The 25,764-nt window shown below is 43.0% G+C and overlaps 1 protein-coding gene across 11 annotated transcripts in view; it reads right to left on the bottom strand.

Annotated features, from left to right (window-relative positions):
- Positions 1-25,764, bottom strand: part of scrib (scribble planar cell polarity protein) — a 77,968-nt gene that overhangs the window by 15,569 nt on the left and 36,635 nt on the right. For 5 of the 11 annotated variants that reach the window (XM_035909637.2, XM_087846242.1, XM_035909639.2 and 2 more), the window contains exons 5-29: positions 23,977-24,033; positions 23,646-23,709; positions 21,677-21,751; positions 21,235-21,379; positions 20,143-20,261; positions 19,780-19,979; positions 18,830-18,996; positions 18,584-18,714; positions 18,336-18,458; positions 17,934-18,119; positions 17,488-17,844; positions 16,069-16,131; positions 13,663-13,752; positions 13,501-13,578; positions 13,086-13,403; positions 10,899-10,979; positions 9,123-9,362; positions 8,651-8,761; positions 8,273-8,566; positions 7,973-8,161; positions 7,649-7,768; positions 6,369-6,425; positions 5,761-5,817; positions 4,440-4,520; positions 46-117 (exon numbers count right to left, since the gene is read on the bottom strand). In XM_035909637.2, the coding sequence (XP_035765530.2) occupies positions 46-117; positions 4,440-4,520; positions 5,761-5,817; positions 6,369-6,425; positions 7,649-7,768; positions 7,973-8,161; positions 8,273-8,566; positions 8,651-8,761; positions 9,123-9,362; positions 10,899-10,979; positions 13,086-13,403; positions 13,501-13,578; positions 13,663-13,752; positions 16,069-16,131; positions 17,488-17,844; positions 17,934-18,119; positions 18,336-18,458; positions 18,584-18,714; positions 18,830-18,996; positions 19,780-19,979; positions 20,143-20,261; positions 21,235-21,379; positions 21,677-21,751; positions 23,646-23,709; positions 23,977-24,033 (3,475 nt within the window). Of the gene's footprint in view, positions 1-45; positions 118-566; positions 978-4,439; positions 4,521-5,760; positions 5,818-6,368; positions 6,426-7,648; positions 7,769-7,972; positions 8,162-8,272; positions 8,567-8,650; positions 8,762-9,122; positions 9,363-10,898; positions 10,980-13,085; positions 13,404-13,500; positions 13,579-13,662; positions 13,753-16,068; positions 16,132-17,487; positions 17,845-17,933; positions 18,120-18,335; positions 18,459-18,583; positions 18,715-18,829; positions 18,997-19,779; positions 19,980-20,142; positions 20,262-21,234; positions 21,380-21,676; positions 21,752-23,645; positions 23,710-23,976; positions 24,034-25,764 lie in introns of all 11 variants that reach the window. The other 6 variants (XM_035909638.2, XM_035909641.2, XM_035909640.2 and 3 more) reach the window with 4 other exon arrangements.

Raw genomic sequence — 25,764 nt, 5'->3', positions numbered from 1 at the left:
CAGGCGATAAATATTAGAAGAGGGCTGGGTTTAAGAGCCGCTTACCGGTTGGATAGTAGGAGAGTAAGGGGCTTCCCTGATTGGGCTTTCCGTCCTGGTGAAATCAGAGGAAGGCGCCTGGAAAAACAAAAAGTAAAGACACAAATTTAACAGCCGCTCAGTTTCACTGAAAACACAGAGCAGAAAACAAAACAAAAACAAAAAACTGTTTAGTCCAGCTGTGAATTTACGCCTCCCTAAACATGCGCTTTTCTGTGCCGTGCTCCTTCGTGACCCTCCTCCTCCTCACAGCTGTCGGCTCAGACATTCCAGTCGATCCTCATCACAGACTCACAAATACCTCACGAGGTGCCACAAGCTCTGTGCTCACAGTAAAAACATGCAACTGTTCAGCTGGTTATTATTAAAACAGGGTTAATATGAATGAATTGGCCAAAGAGCGTCCTAGAGAGAAAAGAAATTCTTTCACATGAATCATCCAACTGAGAGTATTTATCTCAGAGTGCAGCTTTCTGTTAACACACCATGCTGCCTCCACACCACACTCAGGCGGGCGTCTCTCTTGCCTTGCTGAACAGCCAGGGCTGCAGCTGCCCCTGTCTGCCGTAGCCCACCGGAGGCCCCGACAGGATCTGCTCTCCAGGAGGAAGACCTTTTCCTCTGCGATTAGCCACCAAGAAAGGGTTCTCGCTGAAGCAAATCGACTGAGAGTCCACCAGGCACTCCTCTTCTTCAGGTGCAAGGGATGAATTAAGAGGTGTTGTGGAGCCAGTACTCTGGGGGGTGGAGGTCCCATCAGGGGAGAAATGGGATCCTTGAAGATAGCTGGGGTCTGAGTTCAGACTGGAGCTGGACTCAGGGTCCAAGTGGCTGAGGGACTTAGAGGGTTCATCTAAACCAAAGCCTAGGGGCTTTAAAGGAGCTGTGTACTGGGCCTGCACGGGGGCCTCCATAGGATCAGTCAGAGTGACAGAAAACTGCACAGCAGCAGAGGAAAGAGGGGGACAGACAGACAGTAAACCAGTGACAGGAACTCCAGAATACAGAGAAGAAAGGAAGCTGCTCTCAGTTAAATTAAAAAGACAAAACAAGTTGATCACCACTTCAATTCCCTCCTCACAGGTTTGGCTGTTCTCACTAAAGTTACTGCAGAGACCAAGGGGCACCAATTTCAACAGCAGAAAACTAAATTTGTAACTCTAAAATTTTAACTGTATGTGATCTCAGGTACACTCACCGAACACCCCCCCCACACACACACACTTTGCACAGACTAACTGGTTTTTGCAGGTACTGGAAGTGCAATGATCTTCTCTTCATCTTTAATTTCCCTCCAATAGAAGTGCCAACTTAGCAGCTCCATAAAAAACATTAGTGGCCTGTTTGTAGGACTTCAACTATTATTTTCAAAATATTACAGATTAATCAATCTTCCAGTTACAGGTACACCAGATGGGTCATGACTGGTTTATAAACAATAATAAAAATGCCAGTTTTTTAAATTTTAAATGCGTAACTTTTGATAGGATTAAACTTACAGGATAAGATGCACTTATATTGATCAATTCTAACCCTTAAAGCCGCCGATCAAATATATTTTTCTATTAAATATTTGCTATTAAACCCTAAAAGGACTTTGGATTAGGGCTTAGTCATTTAAGCCCTGCTTTTGATCCTGAACTCATTGTTAGTTAGAAAGAACTGGATGAAGATGCTGTTTATGGTGAATGACCCAACGGGCCAGTCGTTAGAAGATTAAACTGAATGAAAACAAAAAGAAACACATAATTTTCTGCTTGTGTAATGAGATATATATATATTATATTCATCATGCTTAAATAGAAGGTTGCATGAATGACTCATTTGTCATCAAAATATTTTAACATTATGACCACAAAATAAATTAATAAAGATACTAAAACTCGCTTTTTAGGGTCAGCTAGAAACTAATCAATACAATATCTGGACACTGAATACGTACATTCATGTAGTATCTGATACATTCTCTAAAACGTGAGATGAGCTCGACAGAGAAGCGTCTTGGTGCTAAAAAGAGTCCCTCGCATCACTAAATCTTTCCCGAAGCCTTTAAGATACGTTTCCCAGCGGCCATCATTCAAGATTCGCCGCAGCCCACACTCCTAGCATGTGCTTTAAATAAACATTATCAGACCAGTGAGACATTCAGGCTCCAGCACACCTTCAGCTCCTCCTGTACTTAACAGTGACGACTACTGCTCGTGTCACAGATGAGAGAATACGCAGCTTTTAAACCAACGTTCACTCTGAAACTGAATCTCGGCCATGTTCTGTTTCACATACTTAAGACCTTAAAATCGTTAAAAATCTTCAGGTCAGCCCAGACAAACTGCAGTGGAATTTATCCCACATGGCCTTGACATGTCTGGTGATAATCGAAATAGCCACAGTAAGAATACAGCGAGCATTGTGAAGCAGCAAGGCAGCTCTGTACTGTCAGAGTCGGCGCTGCGATGAGGGTCAGCGAGGTGGAATGTGAACGAGTGCCCTTTTGGCACCGACACCGACTGCGAGGGACAGCTGGGGCCCCGCTGTGACAGAGCAAAGTCAGGCTGCTCGTTCGCCGGCATGCCAACGCGCTGAGCTGTCTGGGAAGTCCAAAGCAACCTGGGAACTGAAGCGATTAAACACTTCAGTCACGGCTTTAAGTGAATGCCATGAATCAGTAACAGAAAGCAGAGTCTGAAGTGCCAGAACAAAATTTATGGAAAATGTTTTCTGTGTAAAATTAAATGATAGCTCCATTAATCAGGATTTGGGATGTCCTTAAAAACCAAATACATATTTACCAATAAAAAGTTTTACTAACAGAAAGTATCAGATTATCTTAAATGACATCTGAATGGGTCTAACACATTTTTAGTCAGGAATTTCTGGAGTACAACACTACTAGTTTTCCCTACTCTAAAAATTTGGATCGGTTAGGGCTGTTAATAGGATACGTTAGGCAACATCACAAAAAAAATGATGTCAAATAAACGTCAAAATTCAACCTTGCCCTTTGTAAACCTGAGTTAAAAATCGGGATAAACTTCTTGGAAAACTCTAGGAATTTGGTTAAACCACCCTTTTTATTTTTATATTTATTTTAGAAAGGTTTTATTATGAAGGAACAGTAGAGAGAGGATGATTTAAACACCAACAAATGGGAAATACAACCCTGTCTTCACACTCAGGCCCTCTATACATTTATCTATTGGCAGTTTAGCAGGTTGCTCTCAGGTCTGAATCTCAACTTCTTATAAATCACATCTTGTATCACTAATATTTAAGCAGCACCTGTTCTTTTGTTGAAACATTTTTACAACAAAGCAGTGCTAGGAAGCACACCCACTTGTGTTTCACCATCAAAATCAGGGCTTATGAGATGCTAACCCCTTCAATTTAAAATATTGGTCCACTATGAGTGTAACTAACCAACACGCTGTTCTTACAGTACAGTCTGAAGAGGACCACGTGTGCAGAGCAGCTCTAGCACACAGAGCAGGAACAGCTGCAGACGATATGTAGGTTAAGTTCTACTCTCACAGGTTACTGAGAAAAAGCCTGTACTGCTGCTAATTTACAACTTTCACACATAGCTGCATTATTAATGCGAATTATTTAACATTTGCTGTTTAAAAATGTTTTTAAACAACCATATTACAGACAAAATTGGATTAAAATAAGACTGACGAGAGAACAGACAGGACAGAAAGACAGAGTCGCTTTAAATCTTTAAACTTCCTCCAGTTAAACTCGTTATACTCACTGTAGGACGGTAAAAGCACAGAGCTCTATGTTCACTCAAACGTATTCCCCTTAAGACTGGGAACTCAAACCGAAACACTTGTCTTTTCCTCTTAGGCGACACCCCCCGTCCGCCAGCATCCCACCCACCCGAGAGACTCCATCCAATTCAGAACCAGATGCAGGTTTAAAATATCACAGATAGGCCAGTTGATAGTGGACAGCTGTCCCCTTTCCAGTATCTCACCAGCTCCCCCTCTCGCACTTGCAGAATACAAAGACTGACTTCAGGCTTTGCCTTCTTCCATTCCCAAAATCTTCTGCACTATATGTAGTTTTTCTTTTAGTCTTTCGTTTGTGATTCTTCCCGGATTAGTTTAGTCTTCCCGTAAGACTCTTCATTTACTTCTGCTCTTGTTTACTGGACTCAGTTACGTCGCACTGACGGTATGTGTAGTCAAGGTTTAGTCTTCAGCAATGTTGACTTGCGGTGAAGATCATGGAGGTGTTAAGTGCTCATAGAGGTCCAGCTGACTGACGCTGGGTCTATTCTGAGCTTTTAAAGAGACTTCCTCTGCATGGGCCGCTCCCAAAATGCTGACTCAAGAAGACTGCTTTCTTTTTACAAACTCTGAAAAGTAAAAATCAGACAAACATGAAGTAAAACTCACCCTGCTGACCTTCTGCAGACTCGTGGTGGGCAGCGCAGCTAGCGTTTTGTAGTCAAGCTTTAGCGGTCCAGTGCCAATGCTCTGATGGGAAATAAACAGACCCAGAGGTAAGACGGTCTGCACTTAAGTTTAGTTTACAAAGAGCAGGTGGTCACATAACAAATACAAGAAATCAAGCGTAAGATCAATACTGGCACTTTCTGCACGTCTGAGCTGACTGTGAGTGATTTTCCTACTCTGTAGTCTTAAAAGTTTTCCAGCTGTGCATGACAATTTAAACACATGTAATTCATGTCTAATATCAAAGGAAACCTCAGGGTTGTTGCATAATCTATCATTCTATGTAGACTAGACGATCAAATACGTTGAAATAGCAGCTGTAAAATTCAGTCACAGTTTTAAAAAGCTTAAATAAGCCTTCAAATCTGTGGATTGGGTTATTGTTTGATCAGTACGTGAAATAGCACAGCTCCACAAATAATGTTAACAGCTATAATATCCTTCTGCGGAAAAAAGTAGCAACCCTCAGACTAGCATCAGCCTTTTAGAGCTGAAACAGCTTCTTATAGGAGTTTTATTTCCATTAAATTTGCTTTTTTTTATAGCAATACTTTTTTTTTTTCCTTTCATAACACTACATCTCTTCTTTCTGAGACATTTCGTGTTGGATTTCCAGTGTGATTAAAGTCATTTACCTTACCTAGAGTTAAATTTAATGAGTGGGCAACAGCTGCTCAGTCCCTCATACCAAAAAGTGCTTCAAAGTCAGTATTTGACCTCACTCACAGTAGATTTTCCTTAAAGTGAAACGCTTTAGTTTAAATGTTTAGAGATCTTTTTTTAAAGCGCTTTTTTAAAGATGCTGAAGAGCAAAGAGACATCCAGAACTCAGATTAGGTTTAATGAGCCTAATTCCACTTATCAGAGGGTTTTTAAATCACCTGCACTGATCTGGAACTCCTGACTCTAAATGCATAAATGTGAACTTTTCATAAATCTAAGGGTGGTTTTTCCATGATATTGAGTTGTATTTAAGGATTTAAATTTTTTAAAAATTGAAACTAAAAGTCAAAAAGGAGACTGGGAATTTCCTCTTTTTTCCTTTAGGAGCTGCTTCAATTATGATTTAAGTGTTTGTACCCTTTGGTTACATTTGCAGGTGGACACTTATCAGGGCACCTCCAGCACAACTATTCCAATTTAAATTGGGTCCCTTAAAAAAAGAAAATGTATAAAAGTTTAAGACACATTTATTTAGCATTTGTGTCTAAACTGCAGACAGGAAGTTCACCCGAGGACCTGCTGATGAGGAGTATCTCACCTCAGTCTCCTCTTCTAGCAGGCGAGTTGCCTCCTCACGCTCCAAGCGCATTCGCTCCTTCACCAAGAGAGGAAGGGGAGGAAGAGGAGAAGTACAGAGGGGAAGACACACAGTCACACACAGCCACACAGTAATGCGATGAGGGTTGAAATAAAGAGGAAGACGAGGAAAGTAGTGTTAGAGAGAAGAGAAACAACAGTGCGGAAAGTGGTATGGAGATGGAATGATTGGATGATTTTGGATCACACATAACGCACCAAAGGTAGAGGATAGGTGAAAAAAAGAAACAGAAGGGAAAGAAAGGATAGAACCCACACACATTAAAAAGTATTCTATTCATCAGCTATAGGAGCAGAAAAAGCATGCAAGGTGGGACATTGCAGGAACAGTTCTGTCAAACATGATGCCCACACAGGGTGCAGAGGGGAAGCTTCATTCACCCGGTAACAGGCAAACGTGAGGATGTGACTCTAACTCCACCCTGCAGACCCAGTATAATTTCTTTTCAGCTATACTGGCACAGAAAAACTGAGTCTTCTTCCATTGATTCATCTTCATCAATCTGCTCTCCACCTTTCCCAAAACAAATGATTTTCAATTTCACTTACCACTTTCTCCATCTCTTCTCGCTCCCACTGTGATGTCTCTCTCACCATCTCAGACTCCTGACGAAGACCAACATTTAACCTTACAATGCTAAAAGCTACTGTTCATCATGTAAAGCTCAGCAGAGGCAATTCAGTTTCTGTAAATAAGCCCTGGCAAACGTGGTTACGCCTAAACGTGTGCAGAGAAACAGCAGAAACATGGCATTCAATAAACCAGCAGACCCTGCATTCCTTTAGAACGGGCAGCCTCCCAAAAACTAATCTGGACAAAATAAACAACTGGGCTGGCGCATTCTGGCCGCTCCGATAGAAAGATGGGTACGTGTGGCGTGCATGCCCAGAATGAGTAAATCTGTACAACTCCACTTGCTAACACCAAACTGCTGTGGAAGCACTGTGCTGGCGTGGCAGAATTGCTGAATAAAACATCCGATTCACAGGTTGCGCTGAATGGCAGTGGCTTTGGTTAGTACGCCAGCTTTGCACTGCACTTATGTGGATCTGCTGGATCTTTAAGGAGCCTCAAAAGTGCATTCTGCATGTTAAAATCAACACCATCAGTACCTGACCTTCAGTACATCAGTGATAGCAATGTAATGAAAACATGAAGCTCGTGCACAAGTGAAAAAATCTGCAGTTTCTCAAGCAGCAAAATGAACTTCAAATCATAGACCATATATTAAAGAATGAAGCCACTGTGTTGCCACCAGATGGTTAGTGAATCCTGCTGTGAAGCCGCAGGCTGAACACCTTAATGTTTGGAAGCTGGAGTTAAAGAGTGAGTCGAAACTGAGGGACACTGCATGGTTATAACGTAGCAATGCATCTGAAGCATGTCCTGCTTCATTATCCTAATTTATGATTCTATTGGAAGCATAATTTGGTAGGTGCGCATTATGCGCCATTGCCTGTTTATTCATCACGGAGTATTTGGAGACAAGTGTGTGTCTTCTATGCAAACTAGAGGCAACCACACCAATCTGGTAGTGACTAAAACTATAACAACAAGGTTAAAGGTTTTGTTCAATGCCCTCTTTGAAATCAATTTCACATGGCATAAGCCAGTAACCTCGCTCAGATCTACCAACTCTAGATCTGAGCGACTGTGGTCTTAGCAGATAACATTCTGCCCTCTCATCCATATAAGTTCACTTTTAGATTCACCAGCAAAACTGCTAAACTTTGAGCGTAAGGAGTGAAAATATCAATGTTGTAGTGGCCATCTTTTATATATAGTTTATGTATAGAAGTTAAAATGTACACTTGTAGTAAAAACACACCTTCTGTATTATTTCCATCTCCTCTGGGCTCAGGTCTCGGTCTATAGAAGAGATGCTCTCCATGCTGTTCTTTCGCACAATACCGGTTGCAAATGGGTTGGCAATGATACCCGGAGATGCCTGAAAACCAACACAGAGTACAGTTTAAACCTTTGAAAATGGAGATGTTTTTAACTAAAAGCTATAGTTCTACTTAAACACTCAAGCCAGGTAAATGATAAAAAGGAATATACATTATAAAGACAGAACGATTAGAGGTTTGTAAGTTCATGCTGTACATAATAAACTGTACATATCCAAATCTGACTGTTCATGTCATCTCACCTCCACTGCAGCCACTTTGCAAGGGTCAAAGCCATCACAAACCAGCATGACCAGAGAGTCCCCGACAGCACGGAGCACTCGCACCGCCTCTGTGTGCGTCATCCCCAGCAGGCTGTGGTTGTTCACCTCGAGAATTCGCATGCCAACCTGCAGTCGCCCGTCCCTTGCCGCTGCGCCGGTCGAACTCACCTGCAGAAAACAGTCAAAAATGTGAGCATGTTCACATTTCTCATGTTGATAATAGCCTCAAAATTAAAGCTGAGTTGTGCCAATATCTGTTGCTTTGGACTGCTAAAGAACCTTTGAGATGAAGATGCCCTCATCTGTGGGGTCGAAAGGATTTCCAGCATGTCCCTTGGCCCCTCCGCGAATGCTGATACCAAGTTTCTCTCCAGGCTGCTTCTGGATCACGATTTCCTGCATTCCCGGCGGTGAAGGGTCCCGCCGCACCAACATACGGATCTCCTGCTTGTTGGCCAGCAAGGCCCGCACAGCTTCCTGGTGTGTGGCATGTCGCAGGTCAATGCTGTTCACTTCTAATATCCGGTCGCCAACGCGGAGCCCACATTGACTTGCCAACCCATGAGGAATCACCTGAAGAAATGAGGTGAAGTCACGGAGTCATGCAACATATTCAGGAGATGAAAGTGTAAGAATACACCTGTTTTACAGTAATACCTTTGAGATGAACACTCCAGGTTCATTGATACCAAAAGGGTGGCTGGCATGGTCGCTGCCTCCTACAATACTCAGGCCTAGAGGGCCTCCAGACTTCACCAGGGTAACTTCCTGTTAGGATTAGGTTAGATTGGCTTTAGCAGAAGATTTGAAAAATAATTTAAAGCCTGAATGTAAAGACGACGACTCAAACATCACAAGTCAAATCTACATCTGTTATAGTCTAATAAATATCAAAAACAACTTCCTATTTAACCACACCATTAGTGCTTTATTGACAGCTACTAACTACTCAAGCCTTCATACCATACACCATCTTCTCTGGAACTGGACAGCAATAAGGATAAGGCGGGGCCACATAAACAAGCATTAACACTGAGTGCTTCAATGACGTTTCTACAGCAATGGCTACTAAAACGACTAAACAAAAACCAAAACTATTCGACACACAAGTCAGTCCTCGAATTCTCACCTCGATGGGATACTCGTCCTCCATCCGGCTCAGATGGTTCCCGAGGCTTTCCTCGTCCTGGTCTGGAGAATCTGATGGTTCTGGGGGTGGAGGGGAGTGGGCTCGTGCCCGGGTCTGACCTGGAGAGCCCCCTGGTGCATTCAAGTCACGCTCCACCAGGAGGGCGATGGTGGGGGAGGTGCCGGTAAGGAGCGCTACTGCCTGGTCATGCCTGGCCTCTGTCATGTCTACACCATTGATCTGGATTCACAGTAAAACCAACCGCGGAGGGTGTCAGCCCACCAGGACGCTCCCACTGGTCTTTTGCTACTCATAGGATGAATATTTGACAACAAACCCAGCCTGCCAACAGTCATTTCTAATCGCTCTCTCCATTCATTACCCAAAATGAAAAATGAATGTTTAAGTTCTAAACCGATCTGATTTTTAATTCTGAGATTTTGCACCAAAGCGAGTTATTTAAAGAAGAACCAAACACCTACACAAAGCAGCAGGATCTTATACGGAAAGTGAGAGGTGCTGCAGGCAATTTAAGATGGCAGAGCGTCCCTGAGGGAGAAAAGCTGCAAGCAAGCAGAACTATTTTTTATCAAACTGCCTGAAGTGAGCTCATGAATGCCCATGCTGCTATCTTTTCATGTAATCAGTTCAGCACTTCTTGCCTTTGTTTACTTAAAACTTCAGTGGAAGTGTGTAGCTTCTCCAAAATTGATCTTAAGTCCACAAAGGCAACAAGAAGTCATCAGACACCACAGATTAACCATTTCATTACTGTTTATGTGTGTTTTAGGATCAAATAAATAGGGGTAGCTTTTAGGCATGCAGTCTAGTCCAAAGTGACAAGCAGAGGTCGGCACAGACCCGACAGTACCAGCTCTTACCACGGGCTGACACACTGCAGCTCCTGCTGTTGTGGTAACTCGTGTTCCACAAAATCAGCAGAGCAACAGGCTCAGCCCACTCCACCCCCAACACCATACCCACCACCAAGCAGGCAAGGAGATGTACTCAATGCATTAGTGAGCATGCACAACAGGAGAGCGTGAGAGAGGAAAAGAGAACCAAAGAGAAGCCAATGAAAGAAAAGAGGAAACCCAGAAAGAAGGCAAAGAGGACCATTCAGGAAGCTTTTCTGTGATTACAGAGAGCAGGAAGTGCAGTAAAGAAACAGATCTGATCCTCATCAGTTCATTTACAGTAAATAACAAAGTGTGCAAATGTGCATGTGACCGGACAAAAACATGCGACAGAAGAGTTGCTAATATGCAGAAAGATACGGGAGCACAAGCAAAGCTTGGAGTGGGATGAAAAGAAATTTAAAAGCTAAGAAAGATCATGCAAAGGCTAAATGTTTTAATATTTAACTAAAGCAAATAAAAAATCTTCATCGAATCCAAATAGAGAATGACTTTCATATGAGGACCGTATCACAAACTCATGGACGTGATGTGTGAGATTTTGATGAGAGAACTTTAATTCATATGCTCAGGATGGAAACACCATGTCAGTCACACAAAGCCTAAAACTGGCTTATGAAAGCAGTGATGCTGGCACAAATGACACAGTTTCACAATAAAAATGCAACAAAAATGTCAAAAAGTAAATGCCGCATTTACCAGATGTAGGAAAAATGTTGTATCGCTGTTATTCTCACACAAAAACGATACCTAATTGTTTGGGATTCATGTCTAAACGTATTCCTGTTTGTAAAGAAAGCCCTGCTTCGATCACAGTCAACACTACAGTGTCCAGATGGAGAAGGATGGTAGTACTCACAGAGATCACCCTGTCGCCCACACGCAGCGTGCTGTCTTTGTGTGCCGCTCCGCCCTCTGCGATTCGAGAGATGTAGATTCCCTAAAACAAAACAAGACAAGGACGACTACTGATTTAAAACATTTCTGCACATTTGTGGATAACTTATTTTTTACTCAAACATTCTCATATACTGCAACTAACAACGGCATCATTCTGAACGATGGCTACAACAAACCACAGACCTGTATGTAAACGCTCGCACTGTAAGAAAAACTGCATTTGTTTTCATGACTGCTGCAAAATTGACATAGTTCGACACATTAGCAGCCCACACTGCCAGACAACACGCAAACAACCTGATATAACTGATTAACAGGTCAGCGCCAAATAGTTAAAATGCATTAAAAGCCTCGCCTGCCAGCAGCTCGTTACAAAGTACGAGCGCTGAAACGCAGACACATTACACCTTTGTACACAAAAACCCAGCCTAGCTGCTAGCCTGTCCCACATGAACAGAATGTGTAAACAAATGCATGTGCAAGGTCTAGTGCACCAGTTCACATCCACCAGGTGAGTCACTGCATCCACTTCAAAAGGCTTTTTGAAAGGGAGGAAAGACTTACAGTCAGACCCGCTTAAATCTCATGTTTATGACTCCTTCCCTCTTTGTGGGCTCCTGGAGCTGCTCGAGCTGCAGAGCAGCAGTGTGCTGGCCCAAATATACATGTCGCCCTGTCCAAATTACAGCAGGCCTATCGAGTGTCAAGGCTGGCTATTCATATCGGCGTCTCCCAGGAGATGACTGTAAGCGCTGTGGCCAGAATAGACGGCGTTAAAAGACAGATTCGCTCTGACTGAGACTGTTACTGCAAACATGTGACTTCACTTCCTAACTTTCAAACCACACTTTTTGAAAACCCTTTTACTGATAGTATGAGGCACTGTCTGCAGTTTTGGATGTTTTTTTTTAAATGTCTTTTTCCTCTATTCCCTTCTTCAGTCCCCAGATTTGGACATTGACAGAAGGTTGCATACATCACACGAGTAAAATAAAGCAGCCATCACATCTCAATCTGAGGAACTAAACAACTCCCTCAAAGAACTGAGTCAGTTCAATGAAGTATTGTGTTAAATCATCTAAAGATGAATGACAGGAATACTTCTGTAATGCCATTTAACTGATTCAAACAGAGGACGCTCTGCTTGGATGTTTACACAAACTTGCATAATCATGATCTCATGATACAGATCTCAGATAAACATCTGTCCCTTGTGCTGCTTAATTTTAACATCAGACATGACACTGTGATCTGATAGTCTTGCAAAGAGGTGCCTGTCTCCTATCAGGCTAAATAAAACTCAGTTAAATATAAATTACTCTTACTTTTAAGGTTTACTTAACTATAATTTCAGTGGGCAGGTCAACTATGAGGGAGGTGATGAGAGAACTTTAAAAGCAAAAGATGCTGCTGGGTGGAAAATGATGGGATGGTAAATACATAAGAGGGTCACCTTGGCAACAAGAGGCCTTGACTCTTACAGTAGTGCCCAAGTTTCAGCTACAGAAGCAAAGCAAATCAATCGCTTCACATGCAGACAGGGTTTACCAGGTGTTGGGAACAATCCACAACCATTATTCTAAGTATGGATTAATCTATCAGTTATGTTCTCAATAATTTAGCTGGCATTCATGCATATCAACAGAGAAATGCACGGTAAACACACTTGAAACAGCTAAATCATTTACCCGCTCAGAACTGGTTGTAGTATGACAACAAAGAGTGCACCATAGACGGACAGATGCCTTTTCCACGTATAGCAGTTGATCAATAAATGGTTGTAAGCAGACGGCAACATGATGGTCAATCCACAAAGACAGATTAATGTAACCGCAGCCTGTTTTTCTACATATCAACACGACTAAATTCTGCCTCATCTGTCACATAATGAATTTAATGTCTGTACTGTCACAACCGATACCTCTCTGCCTCTGATGTCAGCACTATGAACTTTATGATGTGTATCTGACAGCTCAATATAAGAAGTGATCTTCAGAGGATGAGAAAAAGGTGGATAGGCTTTCCCTTAGTGATAGGGTGAGGAGTTCAGTCGTTTGGGAGGGGCTCAGAGTTGAGCCGCGGCTTCTCCACATCGAAAGGAGCCAGCTGAGGCTCTTTTTTTTTTTCTTTTCTTTTCTTTCCTCACCGTGTCCCCTGTGCGGTACGGCGTGGAGCCTTTCCCCCCTGCAATGCTGAATCCCAGCCCCTTGTCATTACGGATGAGGCAGGTGGAGAACCGCTGCCTCGGCCCGCTTGGACTGTTCTCCAAGTTAAAGGCAAGGCCGCTGCTCCGCCTCTCCCGTGGGAAGTAGTCATCCTCGGGCCTAAGCGGTGTGGTGGTGATGGCGTTCTCTGGTTCCACCATGCGCTCCCGCAGCACTGTCATGGAAACTGTAGCACCGGAGCTGCGGAGAGCTTCCACTGCTGTGTGATGCTCAGCTTCGTGGAGGTCCACTCCATTTACCTGAGGCAAGGAGATTGTTTGTTTTCTGTTTAACAAAACAAAACAAAACACTCTTCTAGTCACCCTCCCTGTCACACACAGACATGCAGATGTTTACCTCCAGCAGTTTGTCTCCCACTTTAACTCCAGCTCTGGCTGCAGGACCCTCTTCAGACACTCTGGAGATGAAGATTCCCTAAAAGCAACCAAACATTAACACAGTCAGTCTGTGACCTCAAATACTTCCAAACCTAAACAAACCCCAGGTACCCAGTCCTACCTCGTCATCTCCTTTGTAAGGCGTGGATCCTTTTCCACCAGCAATGCTGATGCCCAGGCCGCCTGTTTGTCGCACGATGGTGAGGGTGTGCTGCAAGTTGAGGACGGGGGAGTCAACAATACTGGGAGTGAAAACCCATAAAAAGCCTACTCATCTTAGGGCAGATTAAGAGGAAAACGAGCCCACGGCGATTTACTTAGTTTTGTTTGGGTTTAAACAGGGTGTATCGAAAAGAATTATCTGATTTTGAAAGGCTACATTTTTTAAGTAATGGACAGAGAAAGAACCATGTGGTAATTTTTTAAAATACATGAATATAAAGTTTTATGCAAAGCTTGCAGTGTCAAGTGCTCAATGTGCCTCCCTCCGGACGCATGGTAAATGTCCATGAGATAGCCAAACTCCTTCCATACTTTAGTGAGCATGTCTGGAGTCAGTGCTGTTGTTATGCTACCTACCGGCAACCACATGAAACTCACGAATGTGCTCTTACTCACGGTACGTGTTTCGATAGTTGATCGGTGAACAGCTGCAGGTTCAAAGCACTTTAAAATTGGATGATTCTTTTTGATGAACCCTGTATTTTAAGTCGTGGGTAACCTCTTTCAGCAAGAAGGTGGCGTCAATCAGTGCTGCACCCTTTGTTTGTGCTGATGGATAAACGCTGACTTCAGTGTTAGTTTATGGGCCTATCCCGGTTTAAATGGGAGGCAGATGGCTTTGTGTTTGCCTGAATTTGATTTAAAGCACGAACAAAAAGTTTGACCCAAATCATCCACCAATTAACCAATGAACTGACATGGGACATGAATTCTAACACACTGTGTAAAAAATGCTTTGGCTGGACTCAGTGAGACCAACATTTTTCCCAAAACAAAGTGTATTATGTATGAATTGGAGTGTAGACTTGTGTACATTATGCATACTTGCAGGCCATGCAAAAAGGGGAGGAATGGAGACAAATGAGGTACAGATGGCAGGAAGTAACAGACAACAGTTTTAAGTGCCCTAAAGGTGGAGTCCTTGCTTTGAGACTCCAGTGTTGCTCAGTGTGACTAGAGCAAAAACAAATGTTTCTTGCAAATTTTCATCACCCACACTAAACACACTAAATGTACCGATATACAGTGAATCATGCAAAAGAAAGAAAAATGTAGATGGAGGGAATAAACAAAAACAAAAGCAAATCTGAAACAAGCTCTTTCTTGCACTTGAAATAACAGCCATGTGTTACAGATTTACACAATCAAAAATCGACTTTGTCATCAATCCACCGGTTATCCTGTTTGGAAGCTGGATTAAAACCTGGAGGAAGTTGGGAAAGTGGCTTTGCCTCATCAGAGTGTAACCAGCCCATTCATTCCAGGGTGACAAGGCACTGGACGGGATGAAAAAGGAGCAAAGCAGCAGAAGCAGAGGAGAGGAGAGGCAGGGGAGAGGCAGAGTGTGCCAGAACCTGGACTGACTGAATATCCGCAAACTAACCCTTTTATAGAAGGAAAAGAAAAAGATCTGGTTCAGCCTGAAGAGGAGAATTCAACTACTCAATAACCGGAAAAGCCAGAGTTTCCTTCAAAATAGCAATATGTGCAAGCTGTGCAAAGCTGCTGTAAATGCACTGAAATTAACCTACATGTTTAACCTATATGCAAAAACATCAGATATGGTTGATCAATCTGCAGCATGTGCAATGATAAGAATACCGACTCCTCGCTGAGAACCTGTTCTCCGCGTTTTCCTCACACTGTTTATTTAACAGAGGAACTGGTGGTATATATTTTTTCCTCTTTGGTGTGTATGTTCAAATACTGAGGGGGCGGGGTTAATTAATCACCAGTTAATGATGACTACCTTGTTTTGAGGTGGAAGTAACAATCTTTCTATGGTTACAAAGAAAAAAAAAACGTAATTTATTCACTGAGTTCAGGCAATTTATTAAACAAATGCTGTTTTTCAGGTATGACCTGTGATTGGTTTATTATAAAACCCAGAAGGGAAGGATCAATGGAAAACCACAAATGTTGTGTTTAAAAGGCCAAAAATTAAATTAAAAGTTAAATGTTATCAAGTGCCTGGCCCTCTGCTTTAGACTCCAAAAAGCACAAAATGCTGAGAATGAAACTCTCACTACATGTTTACTATCGCAGGGTTAAAGTGTCCACACTCCAGCTGTCCAGTAAGAAGAAGGAAGAAATAAATAGTGTCCTTTTCAGTCCTGTATTCAGGTTCTGCCACACTGGCCCCTCCTGTGAATGAGCTGGGATTAGAGGGGTTCCCTAGTGATCGGCTCGGATTAACCGTGGATTTCTGTGGGAAGTTTTCTCCATTTCTGAGTATGGGTGGACAAATGAATGGGTGAGTGAGGGACGGAAAGACAAGAGTGGATGGGAAAGAGTAGGTACAGACCTCTTCCTCCTCAATTCGAGCAGGTTCAATCAGCAGATTATTGACTTGATCAAATGACACCCCCTGTTAGGACAGGAACCAGCAAGAGGCATGCGGATTAGTCAGGCCAAAATAAAAATATGCACACAGACAGACACACCCAAAAAAACCAAAACAGAACAAAAAAAAATATAAAAACCTCCAGACACACCAGACACTCAACACGCCACTGTCTGCTTGCAGGTTGTGAAGCAGAAGTGAATCCACACTCACTCCCCAGCCACCAAAAGCAAAATACAGGCAGAGGTGGAAAGACAAGACCAAGGAGCTGAGCCAGAATGCAAAAAATACAGTGCAGAGAGAGTGGACAAAAGAAGGCAAAAGCTCCCAAACCACAACAAGCCCAGCCTCCACACCATCAACAGCAATTTCCTCCAGGAGCAAGACTTAAATTTAGGTGAAGAAGTCAGTTTCAGGCTAAAAAAAACATAGCTAAACGATTCACAGAAAGTACAAAAGAAATGATGCAGAAACTGATTTACTAGAAGAACAAAGTCCCTACAAAAACCCAGTGAAAGAAAATACGACCATGTGACGCAAGCCAGGCTCATTCGATGTTGTGTTCCAGCTCTGCCAGTACATGTTCTGGTTGGTCCGAGTTCAGTCACCCACACGCACGCACACATCCATACCCACACACCAAACAGATTCATGATGATGTTTGATCGTTAGGTTAAAAAGGATTTCTACAATTAGCGTGACACAAATTAACAGATCTTAATTTAATAAGTCTAATGATCAACAAGGACATTCATTGATAAGCAGCTCCCGAGCATCCTTCACTCGTTTCATTCATACTTTACAAGCATACAATGTTACAAAAGCAGTGTGCAAGTGTCAATATTCAATTAAATCAGCAGGTAACTGATGATAAGGCGCGCCAGTGCTGAGCAAGAAAGGCTGAATTTATCCACAAAGAAAAAAAAAAGGTTTAGACAAAGATCTGAATGCAGTCTTGTATGGAAACAAGGGATCACAATGGCCTGTGGCTGATTTATGCCGACATGTCTGCATGCTTTCTGTGGGGGAACAGGCTAGGAGAGGCAAAATCTGAGGGGGCGAGATGAGGCGTTTGCGATGAATGTAATGCATCACCCTGGATTTATAGCACAAGAGCAGGGCGGCCTCATCTCAGGAATGACCCTGCATGCAACGCCACATCCATCTTAAGTGAATGCAGCTTGCAAGGTGGCAAAGGCTCTCCATGCATACAATATCAAATGTTTGCAAAGAGGCAACAAACAAGGAAAAATCTATATGTAAAGTTTTAAATCCTAAAATATGCTGACTTGGTGTGTACTGCATGTCCTGCTGTGATGATATATAACACTTTCTACATTCCTGAACTGCACCCTGCCAGTGTTTGGATCTCTCTTTTACCTTTACTTGGCTAGAGTTGACCTGATGCCGGCTGTCCTCTGCCTCCTCCACTCTGTGGCGGTGCTGAGGAGTGCCATCACTCTGCTCTTCCTCCTCGTCCTCCTCGTCCTCGGCAGCCTGAGCAGAAGAGTTGAGGGCGTCGGGACTGAAGCCCTGCAGCAGAGCGGCCACAGCCTCGGGTTTGGGCAGCTTGGTAATTTTGAAGTGCTTCTTGTAGTGTGGCGTGTCCTTTCGTATCAGACGCTTCTCCATGGGCCTCTTGTCTTCCTCGTCACTCCTCTCGCCGTCCTCGCCGTCCTCTTCGTGGTCCTCGTCCCCACCTCGGATGATGGGTTCTTCTGCAAAGTGCACAGTGGGCTGGAGAAAAGAAAGGAAGAGGATTTTAGAGTCTAACAGAAACAAAGACTGAATCCATGAAATGAGGAGAAAACCTATCCATCATTTACCTCAATGTACTCCACCTCCATCTCATCAAGGTCATCCTCATCCTGAGGGGAAGGGCCGTCCACACGGTTCTCCATGTGAGAGGCCTCAGTCACATTTTGTCTGTCCTCGTGGGAGGTGGCCGACAGCGTGCTGTTAGACACCTGTGAGTCATGGCTCTGATTGGAGAGATCACTGAGCCTTTTTCCCTAAAAACAATGACATCATTTTTATTATATCAGCATGTACCACAGCAGCAGCTAGTCAGGCAGTATTAGAGCAAATTTTGAGTTTAGTTGTTTGTAATACTGGAGCTTAGCAGCAAGAAATGAAATGCTATTTGCTTATTTCTTTTTATTATTTTTTAATTTGGTGGTGACCATATTTCTGACCGTTTTCATTAATCATTATTAGACGTTATGTACCTGTGGGTCCAGGGACTGATCCTCGTCCTGTCTGGATGTGTAGGCTTCATTCCTCCTCTCTTCAATCCCTTTCTTCATCTCCTTCAGCTCACTGGGATGTGGTGTGGCTCTGCGCTGAAGGCCCTGAAAAAGAAGAAGAGGGGAAAAAAAGCAATTTTATCTGATTTTCCTTTAAGCATGACATTATTCTTTTTTTTTTAAGCTTTTGTGCTGATGGGTCAGGTTTGCTTTGTTTAGTTTTTACTCACTCTACGCTCTGCAGCAGCCTCATCATCCTCATCCACCTCAGCCTTGGTCTCCTCCTGGAACTGGATGACCGACACTCTGTTCAGGTTGCTGTCTGTCCAGCTACCATCTACACTGTTCTGCAGCAGGTTCTCTGCAGATAAAGAGAGAGGGCAGAAGAAAGAGTGTGCCAGTTAAAATAAATATCATCTATACATGCTTCTAACAGGTCTGAATACTCAAATGTTTATTTAAAGCATGTTGCTTACCTAGGCTTGGGGAAGGCTGCTGGGGTAGCAAATAGCAGGTTAACACTTTCTCTCCTGTTCGCTCATCGTCCTCTGTCTGGAACTTGAGCATTGGCTGAGACTGGTTCTCTGCGAGCCACATGGCCTTCAGGTTGAGGTTTGTCAGGGCGAAAGGCAAGTTTTGTAATCTGGATGAAAGTAAGGTCGGGACAGATAGATGAGCTTCTAAGATTTTTAAGGTGGATCTATTATTTGTTTCCTTCTTTCCTGTCAGTACACTCAGAACAGCACATCAGCTGGGCTGGCGTCTTTGTGAGACAAATCTGAATTTCTTTTAACATGCCTGTCAGAGCCAATGAGACTGCAGCAGGCATGGGAGACATTTGCACTTTTCCTCACATACTGTGGTCCACAGGACCACTGTCATGGTTAAATGGCACTTTCCTACTCCTCTTAAGCACACAACATGCCTCATTCACCTACTCGCATGCATTCAGAAAGCAACTTGCCCGAGGATACTTTGGGATGCAGACTTGAACAGCCAGGGATCAAACCACCAACCTTTTGATTAGTAAATTAACTCCTGGTGACCGGTTGTTCACACCCCACCCCAGTTTGACAACCCTTGCTGTAAGGCCACTCTCGTTAAAACAGTGAAATGAGGGTGCAGCACGCACCAGTACAAGACTAGCTAGGATTATTTTGACTTGCAAAGAGACTGTAGGAGAATGTAAGAATAAAAGTCTCTGAAATAACACTTTGACAGCGATAATTATGCTTCAGATCATTCTAGTAACAAACTATTTGCACAAAGTCATACCTGTGATGAAATTACGAACTACAAGGGCAAACGTGTCGGTGCAACATCTTTGTTTTATCTATTTTGGCAAAGACATTCTCTTCAGGTCTTCAACCTTTGCTGTGAAAGCTGCTGTGCATTATTAACAGTCTACGGTGTTAAGTAAGGGTACCTGTTTCCAGCCACATCCAGCACATGCAGCTCGGTGGCATCTGCAAGCTCAGCAGGCAGTTTGCCCAGGCGATTGTCTCTCAGTGAGAGGACGTTGAGGCTGGCACAGCCGCCCAGCTCTTTGGGCACGCTGCCCAGCCGGTTGCGGTCTACATTCAGGTTGGTCAGCTTCTTCAGCTTGCCCAGCGAGCGAGGAAGCGACTTTGAAAGCGAAAGGGAGGGAGACGAAAGCCATTAATAACCATTGGAATCAGTGATTCAACATAATTATTGTTAATAGGACTTAGTTATTAATGGGTGTGCATGAACCCCTAATAGGTCAAATGCAGGGCTGCAGGAAGCAGTTTATACTGTGCGTCCCTACCTGTAGCAGGTTCTCCGTCAGGACAAGTTCTGTGAGGTTTTCACACTCGCCTATTGAATCAGTCAGATGGGTCAGTCTGTTCTGGTCCACCTTCAGGATGGACAGCTGTTTCAGAGACCCTGCAGACAAATCACGGTAACATTTAGCAATACACAACATCGTACACTTCACTACTACTGCACTATTTTTCATTAAGATCACATACGTGTTTCTTAATTTATCTGTCTGTGGATGTGTGTGATTTTGAGCAAGGGTTTTATGCAGAAAAGCGTAAATGAAAAACAAAGACAGGCTGCAGTGGGCAGTTCTCACGATTTTTAAAATCTGTTTTACTTCACTACTAAAGAAGAAGGAACAGCAGAAGCACAGACTTAGCCCACATTACAGCTTATTTATGATGCACCATCTAAGCTGCAATAAGTAGACATGAGTTTGCAAGATTCACAGACAACATACTGTAAAATATGTTAATCTAATTAGTCCTTGCAATTAAACACATATCTGTGCTTCGTTGGCATTATTTTTCCAGTAGGGGGCAGTGCTGTTCTTGTTTAAGATCACACTAGAGCCATATCCCAGTGTATACTTAACCTCCTAGGACCTGGCGTCCACATATGTGGACATCACATTTTGGGTTATTTAGACTAAAATACTCAATTTTGCTCTACATGGGCCTGATATCCACTTACGAGGACATTATACTGCCACTGTTCTATCAAAATTTGAAACATATCCTCATATGTGGCTCTTATTTTTCTTAAAAACAAAAATAAGGTAAAAAAAAATCTGGTAATTCTTTGTTTTTACATTCATTGGGCCCCAATATGCCCAAATAAATTAAAAATGCATGCTGTGGAAGAGTTTGGGTCTTAGAAGGTTAGTATGGCTTCATGATTAGGTGCAAAAACTTTCATTGACAAGATAACACACAGTTTATGGTAATGAACACCAACACCTTCACCAACACCACAGAATAATGTTGGTGTTTATTACCAATCTGTGTGTAATAACACATTCTGTGTTATTACACACAGATTGGTAATAAACACCAACACAGGAAAAAAAACTGTCCCTTCCCCTGGTGTTTCTCACCTATGCTGTCCGGGACGACCTCCAGCAGGTTCTGTGTGAGCAGCAGGTCTGTGAGAGCCAGGAGGCCATTCAGCTCTGACGGGAGCTCCTCCAGACGATTCTCCGACACATCCAGACACACCAACCTACGAAGGTTTCCCAGCTCCTACACACACACACACACACACACACACACACACACACACACACACACACACACACACACACACACACACACACACACACACACACACACACACACACACACACACACACACACAAATTACCACTTACAGTGAGCTATAGAGACACAATACAATCCAGCAAACACAAAAAGAAGAAAACTGCTAGTGGGAGTAAATTCTGCATGAAAGCAACAGTTTGGAACTTCATGAAAATCAGGACATTTAAAAAAAACAAACAAACAAACAAACAAACAAAAAAACGAAAAAGCTGTACTTACTGGTGGTAATGAGGACAATTGGTTACGGTCCAGCCACAGCTCCCTTAGGTTGGGGAGAGCGCCGAGGGTATCCGGCTAAAGGAAAGCAGGGGGGAAAGAGAGTGAGTGGCCATATTTTTATGTAAAATCTAATTTGTGTTAAAACTGCACGTTGTGCAGATCGTGCTTCATTTGAAATCTGTTAGAGGGGCTGAGAATTTGGAAAAGAAAAATCATGTGACATCTGTGGATGACTATTACAGAAAGATGTCAGCCTCAGTTATACCACAAACTGCTTCAGATGCTTGAAGCTGAAATCAGCGCTGACTAGCACGACTCCCACCTTTCAGTTTGACTTTTCTGACACATCAGTACCAGGTGTGCTTTCTTACCATCTCTCTTCTCTGACAGCTGACACACACACACACACACACACACACACACACACACACACACACACACACACACACACACACACACAAAGTGCCCACACAGCCTCGCCTCACCAACAGTGCTGTCTCCTTCTTGTCACTCATCACTTTTGTTTTATTTGGTCATTTTTGCACTTCACTTGAGTCCTGGCCATCTGGCAGGTTGTCAAAAAAGTTCACTAGCTCAAGAAGTTCTGTTGTCCACGTCACATGGGCCATCGTATTTAAAAAACATTCCCATAAACCTCCCTCTCACCAGGCACCTCCTCCAGTTCTTCCTGGGGAATGGTGAGGTGTTCCCAAGACAGCTAAGAAGCATAATCTGGTCTCCTCCCAGTCAGATGTACCCAAAAGTGCCTTATCAACTTCCAGAAGACATCCCAGTCAGATGTTTGTAACACTTTAACTGGCTGCTTTGGATACAGAAGAGTAAAGGCTCTACTCCGAGTCTCTCCTAAAGACTTATCCCTAAGGGTAAGCCCAGAAACCCTTCAGAGGAATCCACCCACAGCCCTTGGATATGGTTGAGGGTATTTAACCGGTAGGCTCAATTAGCTAAAGTACTGCTTCAGCTTTGCCTTTACTTCTGTTTTCACCAGCTACACCAGTAAAATTACTTCAAATCTCCAACTCTACACTTTCCCCGAGTTGGAAAAATATGCCTTTGATACTTCAGGCAACAATTCCCACAAACCTGTAGAGGACAATTCAAACTTCAAAACAGAAGCTAAATAAAAATTAAAGGTGACCCTATTATGCTTTTCCTTGGTTTATATCAAGTATGTACATTTACAATGGTAATAATGAGGTCAGTAAATGTACAAGTAAACCTCAGATCTCATAGATGCACAGGTGCTGCACAAAAATCCAACATAAGATAAATACGGATTGAACCATTCAAGGCTATGACAGGTGAGTACAAGAATCAGCACAAAAGCTCTCCTTTAAATATGCATATGATCTTTCCCATGTATTAGTGTACTGAAACAGGACTTTGAGAGACTTCTAGTATGACACCGTTTACGCAAAATTGTCCTATTTTTTTTAATCTAATGTTGGTAAATCAGATTCTGTCAAGTCAACTGAAGGATCTTGAAATGAGCTCAAATTTAAAATATGAAATAATTAAGGAGCATGTAAGCTGGCTGAGCGATGGTCTATGACAGGCATGCAGGGAAGGTTTCATCATGATGTCAACTGTTTGTTCAGCCTCCGCCCTCGTCAGGACATGAGACATTGTTTGCTCTGTCCTACACAGACAGGTGGGTGTTCCCGGGCTAAAACCGGCACTCACTCTGGGGTAGTGCAGGCAGGGCTTCACTTCTTTCAGACTGGCTGGGCTGCGTTTGGTGAAGTAAACATGTGGTCTGGATCATAATTACTGTGGTGGGACTGTGAGAGGGATATTTGTGATACGTGTCAATTTGAGAGTGTGTGCGTCTGTGTATGTCTGCTCTACTGGTTGTGCGAAAATGAAAAATATTATTTTAAGACACAATCAAGGGTGTTGTCTGAGCACGATGATGATGATGATTTAAGGGGATGAGACGCTGACTTACCAAAACTTCCAGTTCATTGCTGCCCAGGTCCAGCTGTTCCAGTTTCACCAGGAAAGAGAGCGACCTGTATCAAAGCACAACCGGTTACGTCACACAAATATGTGCACTCAAAGAACAAAGAGCTCCGGCTCCAACTGGTAACAGCATACCATTCATTCACATGTAGTGGTGTACGTTCATAAACCTGCTGTTACAAGTAAGTCGCGGTGTGAGCCTTTCCCGAAACGTCTACAGTAACTGACAGGTAAAAGTAGCAGTGACAAAACACCCCAATGAAAAATACGGAGAGTGAAATATGTATGTGTGGTATGAGCAGAGACGAAAAACTTACGTGGGCAGAGACTTCAACAGGTTCTCCCTGAGCTCCAACGTCACCAGGTTGGCCAAACTACAAAAGCAGGAATGGCAGAGAACACGAGGCACATAAATGAAGAGAAACAAAAAATATGAGGGGCAGGAGTTGGCAGGTGAAGAGAATAAAGGATGGGGGAGGAAAAGAAGGGAGAGGAGAGGCAGGCTGGTTAGTCAGATGGCGGGTCTGTTCGTCTGGGCTGCCAGGCGTGGTGAGGGACTCTTCCATCTGTCTGAGAACAGCAGTGGCCCGCAGCCTCCTCTGAGCACATCGGTACTCCTCGAGAACCTGCATGCTCGCTTTATTCGTGCACATCTGTAAATCTCAGTGGCCACAGGCTACAGTTGCGCTTTTTGCAACCTTTAAGCACTTAGGTTCTCCATCTTAGCCTGTGAATTGTCACTAAAGTGTGCACAGCGACTGCTGCACCCTCTGCTTTTGGCACAAAATAAGGAAATCTGATGCCAAAGACAGATATCAGTAGAGATGTGTGAGGCGCCTCAAATCTTTTAAAAAAAAAAACTGTGCAAGACCAAATTTAAAAGATATGAAGACTCATTACTTTGCTGAAACATCAAGATTTCTTTCCTCCTTCTTTTGTTTAGAAATGGATCATTAAGCTGTCTTTATGGTAGAATATAGGCAGCCCTGTATTCAGCCAGGTTTTAAACTTGACGTGATCAAGCCGTGTCACTTTTAATCCCAGCAGTTTATTTATATATGTAGTTACAAAATTTTAATGATAAAAATGTCAGTCTACTTTTCCTACAACTTTTTACAGTGTTTTGTTCTTCATCTCGTTACCCAATTGTCCCAATTCTAATTACTACCACTGTAATGTTTTGCAGTGAACCATGGCTAGCATTGCTTTAACAAGATTTATAACTGCAGGAGCGTTGAGGTGGATAGTTTATGCTCAAGAGTATTCATGTATAATAAATTAACCTCTCTGTCATTTTAGTCAGTAAAACTGTTTGGTCGCCTTAGGGCCTAAATGGATCATAGTAAGAATGCTCTGTATTTAACGTCAAATTAAAGCGTGTCAGTAAAGTGTTCGTGGGATTGTCATTTTCCAACACGGAAACACTTTCTCTGCCTGTGCGAAGCAAGTTCGGCCTGACTTCTGAGAACACATTGCAGCAGGTCTGAGAACTAAATGTGATACATATTGTAAGAAAGTAATTGTGAACAGATCCTTCAGGCTTCAGTCATTTCTTGGGGAACCCTTCCTGTTGCCACTGACATGGCCCCGGTTCATCCTGAACACAAGAATATTTGGCTTTGGTTTCAATTTAGTTTAGTCTCTCCAGGCTTGTAATAATACTATAACTATTGTGATCTTTTAAGTTCGGTTTCATTTGTTTTTGCATAAAATAAATTTTTCTTCATCTAATAACCAGCAATGGCAGAAAAATGCGCACTTACATGAAGTACAGTAACACAGCACTCACTCTCAACTATTGGGGCAACCAATCATGCCTACATTCACAGCCACCCCTCATTCCCAAAAGCCAATTTTAAGCCAGGAAATACCCTGATCTGTGGTTCCAACTTTCCATTCATGAGTTTTTTTGTGCTTTGCCAACTACCAGCTTGTTGGCACCGGTTGTTTTTCAGTAAAAAAGGAATGAACCTGGCTCTAGATTAGGCACCGGCATCGGCACAGTGCTGGAAAGAGGACAAAAGGGCCTTTCACGACGTCCCAGACCAGAAGCAAGGTTTTTCATTTACAATGAGATAAAAGATAGCCAATGCTCCCACTTGCGT

This window comes from Neolamprologus brichardi, chromosome 9 (genome assembly GCF_056152115.1).
Source record: "Neolamprologus brichardi isolate AB-2024 chromosome 9, ASM5615211v1, whole genome shotgun sequence".
In the NCBI taxonomy this organism is placed as follows: Eukaryota; Metazoa; Chordata; class Actinopteri; order Cichliformes; family Cichlidae; genus Neolamprologus; species Neolamprologus brichardi.
Note: the sequence above shows the minus strand (reverse complement) of the source record. Positions and strands in the feature narration are given on the sequence as shown.